Raw genomic sequence first — 19,449 nt, forward strand, 5'->3', positions numbered from 1 at the left:
TGTTGGTCCTACTTGGTAATTATGTAGTTCTGTTTCTTAACAGTTTAAGGCTTTTTATTTCACTCTCCCTTTGGCGTTTTTTTGTATAACTTATTAAGTGTAATCTTTTTAATAAGTTAAAGGTCAGGACTGCAGAGTACATCTTTTTAAAGATTTGAAATGTTCTGATATTGACTGATTCATTTGCCTTCAACATACAAGCAAGAGTATCCCTTTTAATGTGTTTCATCTGGATGTCTCTTGATGTTTTTTACTGCATCCCTTATCATCCTCGCAATCAAGCCCAGCCCCCCCGAGAGCAAAAGGGCCGCTAGTAATCTTTTCAACCCTGCAAAGATAGAGATTTATGTGCCTTTTGTGCGAAGGTTGCACAGAGATAATGGTATACATGTGTCGCTATGTGCTTCTGAGCATCGCAGCAACACTGATACACTGAAATGTGTCTGTCAGCTAATGGATGCATATAATGATAAAAGCTAAGGCTTCCTCCAGGAGAAAGGGAACAATAATGATGAAGACCCAGGTTGGATGGATTATCTGCCAAAGCTTTTCAAACTCTTATTACAAAGAGCATCTTTGGATAATTTATGTATTGAAAAACATTGCGGTCATAAATAACAATTTCCTGAGTCTTCATACACATTGGAAAAATCAAGTATTTTCCTAGAGTGCTCAACTTTTGGTAAGAGCATATTCAAGGTTAAATTGCTTACAGCTAATGCACACCACTTACATACTTATTTTTTATTAATTTTACTTAACTAATCTGAATATGTTTTAATTTTGCAGAAGACTGGATTATACAAAACAAACTAACAAATTCTTTTTTGAATACATTTCCTACAATTTGCAGCAGATTAATGGCCAGTTACCACTTATTGCAAATTATAATAATGATTTTGTTTGATTTATTGACTAGCTAACGGAGATACTAAAGCAGCCGCTGAGGGTTTTGAAGCTCTAAAGTTCCTCCTGTAATATCCCTTACAAAATGCAATGTGTATTTTACCTTACAGTAACACAGCTATATAAATATGTATTTGATGTGCAAGTGTTAAGTGTACAAGTGAACTTCGGCACTGGTGAAATAAGAAATGTTTACATGTTCCTGAATTCACCAGTAGTCTGGTCTTTGGCGCTTGCCCTCTCTCTAATTGGCATGTTGCCGTTCTTGTAGTGAAGAATTTCATGAATTATGCAACTTACCACGTGTCCTATTATAACTACATTGTGCTTTGCAAAATCAGCCTACTATTCTGGAAAAGACAACACTTGAGACAGCTCCATTCTCATTACAGCTCGTCGTCAGCTGAGCTGGGGATCGCCTTGTTTCTTACCTCTCCAACAGAAAATCTCTCCCCTTTTCAACACCAGTGAAAGCCTCTTGATTATAGTGGTTCCCAATGTATTTCATCATCCTGACCTATTAAGCAAACAGACATACAACTGAGAACTACATTTAATCAATAAATGATTTATGGTCAAGTAGAGTAGTAATACAACTTACATTTACTCTGTGGGAAAGTTAGGCTAAGTGTTTTATATTATGAGTAAACGCCGAGGCTGCTGTGTTTTCCTCGTGTGCCCTCACCTGAACAGGGTTTCATTTCTCAGTATTCATACTTCCACAGGGTTTAATATTTTAGTGCACTGAAATAGGGACTCAATGCCTTAAGTTGCAAAGATATGAGTAACATCTGATCTATATTTAATGTGCCACGAATTGAGATTCAACAGCCAATAACGCTGGATAAAGTTAAAGACAGATACTGTACTGTAGACTCTGAAACAGTCTGCTTTGAAACAAACACAACAACATTTATAAAGTCATGGCTCCATTCATCATAGTATACAAGGACTTGATATTACAACTAATGTATTTGGTAAAGTAACATTTAATTTTATATTTAAATTGAGTCTGTGTAAATACAACTTGTGTGCCCAACCTTTTTGGAATGCTGTGTGGGCGATGCAGAGCAACTTCTGGTTTATTGATGTTGACCTGTCCTGTCCAGCGCTGAGAAGGCCAAGGGTAGTCAGGCAGAATGTGGAAGATTATGTTTCTGTCAAGTCACTGCTTAGATTCTCTTATTTTCCTGTCATCACCCCAATGATTCAATTAAGAAGCTGCATTCCTCAGTCTGGCCAGGCCAGACAAGGAGACCAGTGATTGACAGGTAAAGACATTACTATGCAGAGGGAAAGAGAGTACGGGGAGAGATATGAATATGTGAGTAGATGGCATAAAATAATCTTGTAATTGATTTTTCCATCTAAGCTGCCATTTCATTTACTGAATAAATGAATTCATTTCGGGCAGTGGGTTGTTCATGCTGTCCCCATTGTGTCATTGTGAAGACAAACTTAATGGTGTTTGGTATTTGATGATGATTTTGCACATTCTTTAAACTTTTGCCCGACTGCTCGGACAGCAATATCTCTACACTACAAGGCGCTGATGTAACCTTGATAGATGGCCTATGCTGAAAAGCTTTGTGTTGTCTCCTCCCCACAGATGTGATCCACACCGTGGGCCCGGTGGCCAGAGGTCATGTGGGCCCTACCGAGTCCAACGACCTCACCTCCTGCTACCAGAACTCCCTCAGGCTGATGAAGGAGAATGACTTGAGCACTGTGGTGAGTACAGTACACTACCAGCACTCATCTGAGGAGAAATTAGTCCCTGTTCTGTGCAGCTTGAAAGAAGCAAATTATGGGCTTGTGTGTTTTTGCTTGGCAGTAAATAAGCCTTCAGCGAGAAAAGCTGTGTTTGAAAATGTTTAGGAAATTTGGAAAAGGTACAAGAACAAAAGGATTTAACATCTTTCATTTCAGATACAGTTCTGAAAAGCCTTAATCTTCTTTATTTAGACAATAGCAACAGAGAACACAACAAAATGGTAATGTTTCATGTTTGTCAAATGAAGGCTTTTCATGTCGACTACATTGGCTTGTGATTAAATGAAAGGCACCACTTAGTATTGCCACTGCACACAACTGCACAGTTTTTCCTCTTCATCTTTGTTTGGGAAGCCACTTTTGGGTTAGAAAACTGTGACTTTTCTTTAATTCTTTAAAGGTGTTGACGTACATGTTTGATTCATTATGCTTTGAGCTTTTAAACAGCTTTTGAAAGCAGAGGGTTTAGTGAATGTGGCTGAATCAGAAGGGTTTTAGATGAGACAATGCCCACACAATCCACAGCTGGCAGCGGCCAATCCTTCGCACACTAGCCCTGCTTCCCGCCTGTTCTAGACTGTATGTTTCTGTCTGGTCCACGTGATATATGGATTTGCCCTGCCCACAGAGGGTAAACAAATCAGTATCACACCAAATAGCCACAAATCACATTTTCTGCACCAGCCTGCTGCCCCACAGCCTCATCAGAAGCCAATCAATGGAAGTACTCAACAACAGAGAGGATGCATAAATGAGTGCCAGTTTCATTAAAGATGATTGTGACAAATTCCTGCTCTGTTGATGACTTATAAGTGCAACAGACACCTCTAGGTAGCAATTAAATGGATTGTTAAGCATGATGACGGAAGTTGTTGTGGTAAGTGTTTTTGAAGTTTTATCAAAATCAGCAGCATGCCTGCTGAATAGCCGCATCCGTAAAGATATGATGAGCCACAAGCATGACATTAAATTACAATGTCATTTGAACAATAGAATAATTGACTCTGTAGGGCGCAGACGAGGCCTACTCTGCAGCCCTGGCCCCTCGGGCCTCAGTGTAGGAACACAACACCAGCTTGTCTGCTTTCATACACAAACGTTCCAATCCTTTCTTTGCTCCTGGCACATTCCAAAGATGTATTTAGTAAAAGCCTATCTCTTGATTTATTTGTCCAATAATCCGTGTATTTATAAGAAACAGAGGTTCTGTTTTTACAATGAGTTGCCTGGATCCTGTCTAATGTATTTATACAGCTGCTCTTTGTTGAACTAGCTTCAATGAAAACACTGGTGTTGTGTGATTGACTGGCCTTGTAGAATGAACACGGTCATTACATGTTCTTAGCCACAGTCCATGTTGTATCTCCCTGCTGCAAGGACAACAGAACGTTTACAAAAAGCAAAAGGGAAATAGCGTTTTGTTCTTGCAAAGATTTGGCCTTCATTTATTCCCCCCCCGGCCTGCCTTGATATGCAAGGCTTATTGAACAGAGGCTCTAGTTCTAATTATTCCTTAACAGACAGTCCTGGGTCTCTCTAGGTGCAGAGTACATTGAGTCCACGTTTTTGGTTAGATGATCAGCACTAAGCTCAATTTGAGAGAAACAAGAGATCCCACCAAAGACGGGCACCCCGCCAAGTGGGTCTACAAAGTGGGGGGGAAAGGGGGGCTACATTTGGGAATCTAAGACGGCTGGCTACCTAATGGGGATTCCAGGGCATTACAAAGGAATAGGAGTCAAAACAAAGCCTAACACAAAATAAACTTCAGCATGAAAGATTAAAAAGAAGCAGAGCTGGGTAGTTAATCCCCGTTACTTAGAGCTCAAAGCCACCCTTTAGGCTATGAAACAGTCGGGCTACTACAGCCATCTCCTCAAACTCTCTGTGATTGTATCAAGACAGGGAGAACACTGGGAATAGTACAGCATTTCACGACTGAAAATGCTCTCCCTTTACCTTGAGGCAGATCAGTGTGTCTAACGGAACATTTACTAGAATCCCCAGAAGTCAGAAATGAGATGGAAGAGCTTTTCCTGTCCTTCAGTGATGTGCTGTTCCTGTCCCAGTGTACAGTGTCACACTGATCTACAGCTCTGCAGCGACACAACTGGGGAAGATGGAAGATGTGAGTTCTAGGCAACTAAAGGCATTGCCAGCCTGAGTTTATTGGATGTTTCTGAGTTTCTAGGTTGTATACTTACAACTATAAAATGAAACAAATGTAAAAGTAACAGCTTGAATCAATTACACCATTAAGTCATAACGTTGTCCTTCTGGGGCAGCTCAGACAGCAGATCATGAGGGTATTTCAATGAATGAATGTTTTTTTTCATATTTGAGAGATAATTAAGAACATTTTAAAAGTTATGTTAAGAGGTCAGGGGCCGTATTCACAAAGCATTTTATCTTACGGCTAGGAGTGCTCCTAACTCGCGCTAAAACATTTTACGTAGGAGTTTTTTCTTAAAAGTTATTCACAAAGCCGCTGAGACCTACTCATACTAAGGATAAATCACTAAGAGTGAACTAAGAGTGACACGCCGTTGCTATGGATTACGTCGATTCTCGTGCATGAGTTTAGAAGCGGTCAGTACGGTGATTGGTTGTTTAGAGCAGGCGGTCTCGGTGAAACTCATCCGCAACATCCCACAAACGAGCCCACTAAATCACCGAAAAACAAGGAAATAGCCTAGGCTAGAAATGTATTCCTATCAAATAGTTACGGACAGTGCAGTTAGCAGAATACACGCATGATGACAAGCTTGTGCAGACCACGATAATGACGTTGTATATGCACGTTAAAGAGAGAGAGCAAACAATAAAAATACGTAAATTGCATTAAATCAAGGAGGCAATTAAAAGCACCCTGCAAACTATTATCCAATGAGCATATTTCCAGCACTTAAACACTTTCAATAACAGCCCATACCGCCGTTCAAGTCCCCCTATCATGATGAATGAAAACAATCTGCGTGTTGATGGAATGTACTTTCTTTCTATTGACGAACACGTCCTCATCTTTTGATGGCGCAATTATTTTTATGTGCGTCCCGTCAATAGCACCGACTACACCGGGCATACCCGCAATTGCCATGAAGTTGGCTTTGATCCTGTGTAGTTGTTGATTGTCCAAAGGAAACCGGATAAACTGTTGGATGATATGTGGTCTAGAGAGCGCGTTGATGGTTTGGTTTATGGCACGGCTGACTGATGGTTGCGATATTCCTAAATCGTCGGCATTGCAAAGGTGAATTTTCCCTGTTGCTAAATATCGTAGTGTTGCCAAACATTTTATTTCCGGACTAATCGGGTTATTCCTGTTAGTCGGGATGTTATTGCATCCCGCACTAATTCCACAACAAGTTTGATACCCTCACGATTTAGCCTATATCTCTTGATCAATTCACAGTCTTCCATTGTCTCCAAAACATTTCGTCTCGCAGCCATTTTCAGATTCTTTGTGAATAGGTCTTACTGAGTTAGGAGTCCTCTCGAGGACTTTTAAGCTCTCCTAAACTTAGGTGCTACTTTTAGGCCTAAAATACTTTGTGAATTGCTCTTAGTGAATAAAATTAGGAGTCCTAAATTGAAGACTGACACGCCCATTATGTTTAGGAGTTTCTCCTAAATTCGCCAGTTAGGAGCTACTTTTAGCCCTAAGATCCTTTGTGAATACGGCCCCAGAGAAGTACATTTTAAAGTTAATTTAGTTTGAGAACACTCAAAGCTCATCATTAACTGTTGCATAGAAATCTCTTCGCCAAATGTTAGTGTCTCCAAAGGCTTGAAGCTTATGCTCATGGATACTTTGCCAAGTCTGTATTGGCTGAAATGCGAAGGCAGATGTGCACAGTTTGTTTATATGGCTTCCCTTAGCCCACAGGGTAAACTATAAGTATAGGATGCAGTTCCAAGCTGTATTGAGCGATGGCCTTCACATGAAAAATGACGATCAACCTGCTGTTTAACCCCCACAGTGAAGTTCACAGCTATCTACAGTAGAGCGTTCCAGGCTTTAACACCCTTGCGCCGTCTAAGGCTCTAGATAAATATCGGATGACTGGATGGCCTATTGAGTTCTGTTTTCCAAATCATTTGGCTGCAGTTCCTGCTGGAAAGTGATACCGTGTATGTGTGCCCATGTGCATGTATATACTTACGCATGCTCTTTGACGTGCATCTTCCTGGGGCATATGTGCCTGAGTGGTGGCAATGCTCCTGCTGATTTCTTCCCTGCCTAGAGGACTCTTATGCTTTAGTGCTTTTCTTTGCTCTTTGCTGCGGCTGAAAGAGCAGCACGCTGTCACAGCTCCCTCGGCTCTGACTGACCGCAGCCACCATGCCAGAGTTGCCGTCTTGGCTCTGCAACATCACACAGGGGAGCCATGGGAGCTGTGCAGCCTGTGAGCAGAGTTAGGAGCAGCACGTTGTCAAACAGCCCCCTCCTCTGCTCACTGCTTGTTACACTAGTGTTATTCGCTTCCAAAGGAGGCTCAGGTGAGGAGCCGAAGATGAAATGTGTCTAATTTTTGGTGGATTGATTCTAGACATGAATTGTAATAATAACTCTGCCTCACTGATTAACCACTAAGTCCGGAGTTATAGAATTCAAATGGTCTCATCGCGGTTTTTCTGATATATGCCATTGTCATGGTGCTTTTGAAAACAGCTGATATTGTTTAGGAAAATCACTCCGCAGCAGTACCCCGCTATTGCGTTACCGAAAAAATTCAGAAGGTATTTGATAGGGGGAAAATAGTTTTCTGTAATTTGTTTATGTGTTAAGATGCCATGCAGTGCGTAAAATATGCAGATTTTCCACCACTGACTGAGACCTGCCAATCACATCATCTTCTTACTAAAAGAGAAATGCCTTGCAATCGAGAGTAGGCTGTTATTATCTGGTAAAAAGAAGATCACCAGCATTTAAAGATGCAGTCGTGAGTATGAGTGTACTGTATCCGTGGACAGACAGACCCTGGGGTGCCTCTCCTCCAAAGAGCTGCTAAGCCATACAGTACATGGGACTGAGGAGACGGTTAATGCAGGTCCCCTGTCTTGGTTAGTCATGGAAGGCTGCTCAAATTCTTCCCTGGAAGCAAGCATAGCATCTGTCAGGCAAAAACAGACAGACTGTGTGGAGGGGGACGCCACCATCTGGAAGCCATCCAGCCTTAGACTCTGTTTTGTTTTAGAGAGCGTATTAAACACCCCCTTGACTGTGGCCGTTATAGAATAAAAGTATAACTATGTTTACCCAAAACATCATTATTGTTTTATTTCATTTAGCCTTAATTTTCAGTCTTTGGGGAGTGTTCTGATAAATAACTGTGAATTTAGTCTTAACAGGCAACTAAGCCTCCTTTTTGTTCATAATTTGACGTTGACAGGCCGCAATTTGATGGTTTTTGAAAGTAACTGTCATTAAGCTATTTCTGGCAGTGTGCTGGCAGCTGTCAGTGTGGACAGTGACAGGGTCCCAGACTCCATTTAGTGGTCTCCTCTCTGACTCCCAGGCGGCCCTGGAAGTGTTTTGTAGTCATAACACACTGGGCTCGAGGAGATCCAGCAGGGAAGCCACAAATTGCCCGTTGAGAAAAATGCTGAAAGCCAAGTGGATTGGAGATGAATGGTGTAGAATGATAGGATTAGCCTCCCTTCTCTGTGGGCTCATTCCAAGGCTGCGAGGAGTATTAACTCCCATTCATTTTGCCCGACAGTGTTCCCAAAATGCATTCCTGCAAACGATATCTTATGGTGAAACATCAGCATGCACACCGTTCTTGAAGATGACAGCTGATAGCCCATACTAGATAATCGGTTTAACACGACAGGGACAGCAAGCGAAGAACTAACAAACGCTGTATCACTGGGATAAGTGACCATGCCCCCAAGGTGTCTTTAATAAACACAACAGCTGGGGTTTGAGGGCAGGTTAACTTTATTTTGGCACACTAGAGTTAAAAGCATCTCCTCTGTTATGAATTGTAAAGAAAATAGCAGTAAAGAACTTTTACTGTTCAACCTTTTATTAATGTAGGTCACTGGTGATATTTGAATTTTTTTTTACTGCTCATTTAAGTGCACTGGAGAGTCTTTGTCATTATTTATGCTTCCAAATACTACCATATCAAACTTAACGACTTTGTACTCCACCCTATTCCATTTGGGTTTGCAGACGCCCCAAGTGATTAATTAATTTCCATTTATGCACTGAACAGATCGCGCACAAACTTTTCCTCTATTCGCTTCTCTACCCTTTCTCGTAAATTATTGTCCGTGAGTGCAAGCGACTACAGATTGAATTATATAATGGCTGAGACAAGTATAGAGGAATGATTGTGCACATACTTGGCTTCTGATCACAGCAAAGTAAACTGTGCCATTAATTGGGATAGAAGAATGAGAGGTTTACTGCTGATCTGCTTACATAACGCAGTTGGTCTTTGTGTCTATATTGCCCAAAATCCAATGTAGTGCATGCTTTGAATTCCTCCAGAGTCAAATCCAAGCTCATTTTCTTTATGACAATATTTGCAGAACTGAATGTGCATATGGGCTGCGGACCCTTTTCAGACCTTCACAGCCAGGTGCAATTATGTAGCAGAGTTTTCAAAGTATAGGAATAAAGGAGCCTTTCCCAACTGACCCCAGCTGCTTTTCACATATTTTCAGTATCCTACTAAATGTCAGTCTTTAGCAGTTTTCACACTTCTGTACCTTTTGATTGCTGTACTAGGCTCCATTCAGCTGTGTTTAATGAAGGTTGAATCCCATATGTCACAGAGGAAGGCCAAATGCTAAAGAGACAATGCTCAAACCGTTTGCATCAAATGTCAGGTGAATAGGATTTTCTTCAACCCATTTTCTGTCTCATCTAATTGTTGGTATTGGTAAACACTTTTGTAATTGCTCTTCTCTAAACCAGCAGATATAGATGTTCGTTCTGTTCTACCTCGATGCGTCGCTCCTTAGATGCGTTTCAGTTACTTTTGTAAATCCTGTAAGCATCCTAGCATCTATCCCAGTGTTAATCCATTTGAAAATCTTGAGTGGAAACCCAGCCTAAATTAATAAGAAAAAACGGTTTAATATGTGCCACAGAGGAATGTGCGATTACAACACGGACCTCTCTGTGGCCACCAGTCAGCAGGCATTGCGTCTAGCTCTAGCCCACTTCCACATACAGTACCTGCTTGCAATGCAAAGGTTAATTAGACTGAAGCTTTCAAAAGGTCACTATGCTATTTAAATTAGCCACTGCTATTTATCTGATCCGAATCATTGGCAACACAGGGCCAATTAGGTCCAATTACACTGATAGTGGTTGCGGTGGTCTGCCACCTAGTCAAAGTTAATGGCCATTGGAACCCCAATTACCCCATGCCCTGATTAAGAAGGAGGCATTCACAGCAGGAGGTGCTTCATGTCTGGGTAAAGAGGACAGCCAGCCATATTACCTTCCCTTGACATTCCCGTCACTCCAGGGAAGGCTGCAGAACTTTATTCGAGGTGAAATATTAGGATATGTAAAATGTGACATTTCCACACATCTAGAGGGGGGTAATCACAGTTGATGGGGATTGAAGAGGTAATCTTCAAAATGTCTATGTGGAGTGAGCTGATGTGAGCATGCTAGTGTCTTGATTACAAGCACAGGAGGCCCATGGCAACCATCACAGAGACTAAACCCTGTCTCCTACAAAGGCTACTCTACCTACAGGAGATGTTCTGTGAGGGAAATGACAGCGGTTCTGTTATAGATTAATGTACTCTGACAATAATAAAGGCTCTTCAAATATTTTGAGTACTAAAGCACAGTCAAGCCGTATAAGACTCAAGCGCTCAGGCTGGTTTCACTTGATGTTTTTCTCTGCCGCTGTACCTTGCTGTGAGAAGCTCCTGGAGACGGTCTCCTGAATCTCTATGAGGCTCATCTCCCTCTGCAGTTTCTGAGAATAGAATTGACAGCCAGCGCCCAGCTGCGGGGCTGTCGAAGAAAGTTGTTGATTAAACAGATGTCTTTCCCGCCGTATGCCATGAGACAAGAACACCACAATAAGCATGCATTAATTATACATACCTGAAGAACGTGGGCAATACAGGAGAACAAAGGCTATCTCTGTCTTTCTTTGTATCTGCTATGCCACAGGAAGGAGACAAGTGTATGCCTTTTCATCCTCCTGTTTGACTCACAGAGAACAAACAGCAAAAAAGCCTGGAAATCTACCCAGGGAAAGAATAGTTAAGTGACAATTAGTTCTGATTAGCAACACCTGATAGTCATTTGCAACAATGCTGGTTTACAAAGTAGGTCTCAAGTCATTTTCCTGAGGAAGGATATCACATTGTTTCCGACAAGACAAATCTCTAGTAGACAGAAAACATGGACAGTGGCATCTTGTTTGCTTTGAAGGGTCCTTCAACTATACACAATCTCACCAAAAATAACCTAGCCCTTGCAGAACACCGAAAAGCCCGTTTTTTTTTTCCTTTAGTAGCCTTGGGTGATTGAGAGTTGTGATTGCGTATGAAACACTAGTGTCATCAAACACTTCCTCCACTAGTTATAACCGTTTCTCCTTGGATCAAAGGAGCTGAACAGGAGAGGAGGATGTGAAATAGATCACATGCAAAGCATTTCTAATGCTCCCCAACTGAGCAAATCTCCCAGATACTGTAACAGATTGCTGTTCATCCACAGCAGACCTTGGTGGCATGCGTTCTTGTTTACATCATTATGGTTAATTAGCATGCAGATACAGTCCAGCCAACAGCTCCTGCTACGCTGTGCGTCACTGAAGCCGGACAGAGCCGTCACACTCTGTCATCTCATTACTGATGCAGCACTATCCCACAGGGAGACTTCGTGCTGCTTCATTGTTTGGTCATCCTTGAGTCTATGACCATCCAAACAGGGTGTTTAAATGAAAAACCAGGGAAGCCCCTTTGTATGTAGTCATGTACACACCATCCAGTCATCCTCTTCCTCCAACTGGCCCACAAATCTCAGCTTCTGTTGTGATGCGCATGGCAACCTTTTCAATTTAACACTCACAGATGGACATTTTAATTATTATTGAGTGCATATTAATGAGAACGCTGAGTCTGTGCGTTCCTCTTAATGCACTTAATTAAAGTTACAATGAGAGATGTTTAACATGACTGCATCAGAAAATAAGCTCCTCTGACTGTTATGTATTAAGAAAGAAAGAACATGATGATGCAAGCAGTTATTGTGTACATGTACTGCATTAGCACTAGTCTGGTTGGAATAGTCTGTGGGCTGTGTGTTACTGCGGTGATGATAATTGTTCTTTAAAGGCTCTTTCTCGCAGCCTTTCAGTCGTGGCTTTTGTGAAGCCAGGTGTTGAACCCAGAGTCGACCTTGCCAGAGCCGTGTCCATGACTACTGGAATTTCCTGGTCTATCACAGGGTTCCATTTCAACAAGCTTGCGCCCAATTATCCTTCAATCATAGTCCCCGGTCATACAGATGTGTTTGGTCCAAGTACAAGGTCTTTCTATCGTGGTTTGACACACAGGGGACATTTTCTCCGGTTCTGGTTGTACACATGAAAGGGTGGAAATTAGATAGCGTCTTAGATACAGATGAATCACAGTTTTAGCTTTTACACTGAATTACTAGCAGTAATGTCACCGAAAATTAAGATGAATCGGTGTACATTAACACCTCACAGACTTACAAATGAGTCGTCAGTCTGCTGAAGGGTTTGCTAACTCTTGTTTCTCTTTCTCCTTGTGTTTTGTTTAGCGAAATAGATATACAAGGACGTACAAACATTAAAATCGGCTCTTTTTTAAGACTCAAATATGCACTGATATTAACTGCTACCAAAATTCTAATTAATGCAAGGTAGTAATTGCTTTTGTATTATTAAAAGCTCGGTAACAGACATAAATGATGTACAGACTGTGAAATATGTGTTTATATATGTATTTTGTGAGTGTTGTAAAAAAAATGAAGGAACAAAGACAGAGGCCCCGTCTCAGGTCGGTTAAATTAAATCCTTGCTTCCCTCACTTGCGTTGTTTCCCTGTGTTTAGTCCCTCCCTCCAGGGAAGCATGGAGGGACGCAAGGAAACCACGAGAAGCAGGGAAATTAGTTTTAAGAGCAATGGGACGTCCCTTCCTCCGGAGCGTCACTTGAAGCGACGTCCGTTTGTGATGACGCCGCACAGCTGTTCGTCTGACAGCAGCTCTGTCCCCGTTATTTTCACAAACACCCCTGCCACACATTTACTGACACAAACATTTGTATCATCTGTTGTAGACACCAATAAATCAAATCAAATAAGAACTCATTCTCAAAAAATATAAACGCCATTCTTAAAATGTATAAACCAACAATAGTTTGATTAATATTGATTAGAGTGCACAATAGAAATAAAATAATTGAGAGAAGAAAAATATATATATTATCTATCAAAACCCAGTTAGATTAACATTCATTGGATTGCACACTTTGTTTGTTTGTGTGGATATGTAGCACATTAACATTTTAATAGCACTTAATGACTGACTGAATGGAAATGACAGTAAATGAAAATATAAAACGAAAAAAGCGATCATGAAAATGTTTCCAATAAATGAATAAAATGATTTTTGACCACTTTGTTGTTCAGATATATCACATATTTGTAACTAAATTATACATGAATTGAAACAAAACACAGTTTAACCTGAGGAGTGACTCTCGTGAGTTTCATTTATTTTCTTCACTCCGCTGGGATACTGCTCTCATGTCAAGAACAAGAAGCATGAGATCAGTGCATGCACTGCATCGTCCAATCAGTGAGCGATACACAGTAAGGGGGCGGGGCGAGTATCTGAGGATTTCATCGGAGGATGGACTGGTGGTTCCTCGATTATCGCTCCTCCATTATCGCTCCTCGCTCCTCAATCCTCGGTCCTCCGGCAGAAATAAGAGCCATGGGACGGTACTCAAGATGGCGCAGACAAATCAACTTCCGGTGAGACCGAGGAGCGAGGAGCGAGGAAATGAAAATAGTCGACCTGAGACAGGGCCACAGCCTTGTTTCTCTTTGGAAAGATAAACGGTTACATTTTGTCACCTTGAATATACTTGAACTCTATGATGTAGTTTTACTTTTTGTAGTTCCACTTTCTTTTCTTTTCAATACGTATTTCTTCCTGAGCATAAAATGAATCCCACTGCCACACAGCCAGTGCTAGTCACATCAGGTTTTCTTCAGATCATTCATAGCTTGCCTTTTCCTAACCTTAAAACACACTGAGCACAACTCTTGCTTTGTTTTGATAATGCATCGGTTCCTGTGTGTTTCATCAAAGACAATGCATAAAGCCAGAGACCTGACAGGTATTGCGACCCCTGGGAATGTGTGTAGTTCTTTTTGCATATCAGAAGTACACAATAGCATGTCTACATCCAGGGTATGTGTAAAGTCAGAAATGAATATTTATTGTAGTCCCCATCTGTTGGCACATATTTATCAGCATTGTTTGCTTTGACGACAGCAAACAGAGAACAGTGCATATTATGTTGACCAACTGGCCAGCCCATAGTGATGCATATTTATGAGAACTTTAGAACATACTCTAAACACAATCCTTAAGTTGTACCCACACATTCTGTATACAAGTCTTGCCCTCTAAACATTGTGTTATCGAAACCACAGCAGTTTTTGCAGGCTCAGGTGAATGACTGAGTGCTTTGGCAGACACGCCAATGTTTATGCTCTCCTATATAATTCTTTAATCACGGCCCTATTACCCCACACACACACACACACACACAGTTTAGTGCCATTATTATCTCCCAAGGTCACAGCTAACGAGGGCTGACGCACTGTGCCTGGCTTGTGCTGATTGACTCACCATTTTAAACTGGCTCAATCTAGGCCTACTCAGCAATTCAGGAGGCAATGCAGCCCCTTGCGCCGGTTTATGAGAGAGATATATTAGCTCTAACAGTGCAAGATTGTAGTGCTTTGACGCTATGGATTGCCACAGAGGTGTCCCATACTTTTTTCTGCCTTAGCAAATGTTTTATCCAGTCTACTGGCAGTGATATTTGGGTTCTGTTCATATTTGAAAAACAGAAAAGTGTGGCCTTGTTGTTGACCCTGCACTTAGCAGTTTACCACAATAATCTGCAGAGTGAAATAAACTGGCCATCCTCTGTGGGTATGCAGTGTATTATTATTTATGTGATTTGATTTGTGATAAAGTAAAGAGGACACCTGATTTTAGATGTGCTGCTAGCCCTTGAGTTACGTCCCCACCTTCCACATTTACTCCTGTTCCAAGTTAATTAAAAATTATACGACATGTTAGCCTTATATCATGATGAAGTAGGCCTACCGAAGTCATAATTTCATAGGATAATTTAACAGATTAAACATTTCTTTCATTGTCAACCAGCGACCTTGCTATCGTAAATGTCACACTCGCCTTTTATGAACGTTTCTGCAACTGTCAGGACCGTAGAATACATTTTAAATTTAAATCAGCTATCACTGTGCCTATATCCATCTTTTTCATTTCACGTACACATGGATCTAGGAAGCCCAAAGGTTCAGTCACCATGTCAGATGCTGAATGAAGTGGCATCCAGAGCGAACAACGGGGTGAATCTTGTTTCATGGTTTGACTTTTCACTCCCAGCTTGGAATGCCAGATAACCTCCAAATCTCGCTCGGCTTAATATCTAATGTCACATCCATAAACCCCTGCTGATGACAATATGCATGGAATCAAATCTGGGGCACTTTATCGTTAAAGTGTAGGACCCCTCACAGGAGAGCAAAGAGCGTGAGATGGAGAACATCAAACAGAAATACGAGTGATATGTCTAGTAGAACACCCAAAGCCAATGTTCATACCCATTTTGTCTAGGTACTCTTATCACTGTTATTGAACGTTTTTATTTTATCTGCACAGAATGGCATTGAACAAATACAACCACACCAAGACAACAGTGCTACAGTTAAGTATTTCCCATTAAGCAATGCAGTGAAGAGGTTCCATATTGAAATTGGAGTGCAGTTATTTTAGAGATATATACACATTAGATCGCTTTGGCTTTATAATGGCTGCAGATTTCCAACCCGAGGTATTATTGGCTCTGCACCTGATCCCGGTCCTGCAGAGTCCTTGGCTTTCCGGAAAGAAGGCTGAGTCATGAGGAAATGTGTTTGGCTTTGAGCTCAGTCAGGTATAACGATCATGACCTACATCACGGTCTCTTACCTAAGCATAATTATCTTCATCTCTAGATCAGGCCTGTTATTATTGATACAGAGACGTTGGACCGTTACAAGACAATACATTTCCTGATTGAAAAAAAAAGTTGTAATTATTATGTTTTGCAATGAAATGTGAATCCTTATTTCCATACAGTGATGCAGTACATTTATGCCCCAAAAACATGTGATGTATTTTGTGCAGAGAAATTGGTTTTCCAATTTTAGTAACTAATTAATGCTTTATCAATATTCATGATGAACTCCACATTTAGAAAGCTGTAATTAGCTGTATTATCCTCTGGCCATTTGTGGGGGGGGGGGGGGGGGGAGGAGAAAGCAATCCATATAGTTCAAAGCACGGCAACAACTCTAGTTTCTGACCAATAGCTGCATTTCGATATTGCCTTCTCATTCCAGAGGCGAGCAGCACAGGACACAATCACTTCAAAGCACATGTACCCTTTATTTCTGCATGGGAGATAGAAAGAGCTGGATGGACGGCTTCATAATTCACAGAAGCCACCTGGTGATTCCCTCAGTCACCTTCCTGTTTCCTCTCAGCCAGCTGCTCCCTGTACTCCCAATCTATCTGCAGTGCCATTGCTCCTGCAATTCACCGTGACCTTGAATTGCGCGTCCCCTCTCTTTCGTTTGGGATGTTTGTCGGGCTTTGGGTCCCTCCTCATTCCTCCTCATTTAGAGATGCACCTGTGCTCGGACCAAGATAGCACCACTTTGCAGTGACGCGCTGGGATTTGACTGCATTTAACAAAAACACCATATACACAGTAGCAGAATGCCTCAAATATACTTACAGTGAATCCAACCTTTTTCATGTTTTTAAATGTCCTTTTTATATTTGTCAAATATCTCAAGATTCAATGGTTTTATTGTCTTGTGCATAGTAGCTACAGTATAGTTATGGCAATGAAAATCTTGAGTCCCAAGCTTTTCCAACAATGCAACATATTATATATAGGACAAATACAAAAATAAAACTATAAATAGTGCAGAATTAGAGTAGGACAGATTAGAATAAAATAGTGTGGTGTGCAAGTTGTGCAGATGAAGTTGACTATATAAATGTCTGGAAAATAAACAATACAATAAGCTAAATGACGCAGAAAATTCTATGTACATGTACATAGAATAAGATATAAAAGAACCGAATGTAACACTGAAATAAAATAAAATAATGTTTGATCTAGTGATAATAAATTAAATAAATTGTAGGAAGCAAACAGATGAATGCTTTGGGTTATGGTGGCATTTAACAGAGGTCAGGCATTTAGCAGTCTTTATGCCTACAGAAAATATAGGTTTTGGCACTTTTTCCAGTCGTTTATTTGCAGTATATTATTTTACAGGTCCAAATGAAAACACATACATTTATTCAAGTAAGTTTACCTTCATATTCTAATAATAATGCTGGATAGGGAATTATGCGGTTACCTCACGAAACAGCCTTGAAGTAGTATTTATATCTAGTGGCTGCATTCTTTCAGAGTCTGCTTCCTTTTAGTTTTTTTGTTGAAGTCTAGAGGAGGTGGAGGATTTGTTGTTCTGCTCGGTTGGTCACAGACATGTATAGTCTGGGCCAGGGTGGCAAAGTGGCTTCCTTCATGGCCCCGGTTTGACAGAGCTGTCTCTACATGAAGGTGACCCCCCCCCCCCCCCCCCCTATTGCCTTTCAGGTCCTACAGGTGATATGGTCTATTAAGTACCTTAATGATGACCACAGCCTCATGCACTCAAACAATATACCTTTACTCCTTTATATCTCTGTGGATATTAAAATGCTGAATGTATGTGAGAGTATATTCATTTTTCCGCCATGGATGTACAAAGGATTCTAACTTGTAACCAGCTAGTGTCTCAGAAGAGACTTTCATTAGGCCCTGACGCTTGGTGAAATAAATCTCCTTCGGGATTTAAAGGTGGATACTTTGAACAAGCAATCCTTCAGAAGCCTTACACTCCATAAATCCACTAATGCCCAAATGTTTCAAAACACTCTCTACAGCTCCATGCTTTATATCCACATCCTGTGCTGTAGTGTAAAAGTGACAGGTCTACTTGAAGATGGCAACAAGCCTTGGGGAGTATTCCAAACCAACTCTCACATCTGTTGATCCCCCACATCCCTGTACCTGCCATGAATAACGGAAGTTTCCTACGTGACAAGGCAAGTGTATTACGGCAAGACGAGAGGTTCACATGGCAGCTGATGGGTTTGGTGCGTGCATTTCTAGACGAGTGGAAATGACAGGGGAAGAGATTAGGCATCCTCACAGCAGTTCATCCCATCGTAATTACTTCTATGCTGTGTTTACATCCGGTGACCACCAGGAAACTGTGTCCTTCTACAATAAACAGGGTGGATTAGGAGTAAGGGTGAGCAGGGCAACACTGTTACCGTGGAGATGTTGTAGGTCGTAAATCCGCATATCCCAACCAGTGGAATTCAATGCCAAAACCGATGATGTAACCAGTATAGCGCAGCATAAACATTCACATAAAGGACTTTTTCTGTAGCATCTGTAGGGCATTTTATGAGTGTCCTGGTGCTGTATAATTGTATAGCTGTATATCTTGCAAACAGACATGTCTTTGCTGTAGTGACATCCAAGCATCTCCATTTAGGAAAATTGGAAAATAAATATACCCAGTTTTGTGAAACATATTCAGGTATACATTTAGATAATGTAGCATGTTTTTTCAGTCCATGGAGGTGTGTCTTAAGTTTTTTTTTGTAAGTAAAAAGAATATTCATTATTTCTCAAATGTAGCTTTGTAAAGTTCCAGACAGGCAAGGCTAAAAGCTCATGAATCAAAGACGCAAATGTGCTCTCACATTTTCACCTTTCAAGAGCCTTTTCATACGGAGACATAAGGCACTTTCACACCGGATTACTTTTCCCCGTACTTTTCCCTTTTAGTTCTGATTGTTCCTGGGATTTTGTGTTCACACCAAAAAGAGAACTTAGTTGATGAGAACTTTTCCCCCCTTTTCAGTCCCTACTAGAGAGCAGGTACTTTCCTGGGGAGAAAAAAGTTCCAATTTCTGATTGGCTGGGCGAATTGCAAACCACGCCCCGTAAAACTCTGAAAAGTGTTGTGAAGCCGCAATTGTATTTGCTGGAATTAGCATTATTAGCATTAGCCCAGCGCACCAACGGCGAGAGACTAACTTATGGCAACAACCAAAAAAACATGGGAGTGATGAGGAGGTGTCGGCGTTCTGGCGATTTACTCGGAAGGCTTCAGTAGAAGCTGCTGTCCCCAACTCCGGAGACTTCTGGCCGGGGACTTCTGGTGGCAGTATACGCCGGGAAGTTGTTAGCGGCCTGCCAGTAAACCCAAAGCAGAAGAAGAAGAAGTGACGTCAGCGGCTTCATTTGCGAAATCTTCCCATGGATGTATAATAAGAACTGGATACAGCGTGGGAGGCGGGGCCTCATTCATTCCTATGAGAGTTGCTCATTGGCGCATGATGATAAAATGGCCCAACTTTTG

General features: G+C 41.3%; 1 protein-coding gene across 6 annotated transcripts in view; it reads left to right on the top strand.

Moving 5' to 3' along the window:
- The window catches only part of macrod2 (mono-ADP ribosylhydrolase 2), a 418,271-nt gene that overhangs the window by 269,396 nt on the left and 129,426 nt on the right, over positions 1-19,449 (top strand). For all 6 annotated transcript variants that reach the window (XM_079688242.1, XM_079688245.1, XM_079688246.1 and 3 more), the window contains exon 6: positions 2,516-2,637. In XM_079688242.1, coding sequence (XP_079544368.1) covers positions 2,516-2,637 — 122 coding nt within the window. The remainder of the gene's footprint in view (positions 1-2,515; positions 2,638-19,449) is intronic.

Source organism: Notothenia rossii (assembly GCF_949606895.1).
Source record: "Notothenia rossii genome assembly, chromosome: 6".
Classification (NCBI taxonomy): domain Eukaryota; kingdom Metazoa; phylum Chordata; class Actinopteri; order Perciformes; family Nototheniidae; genus Notothenia; species Notothenia rossii.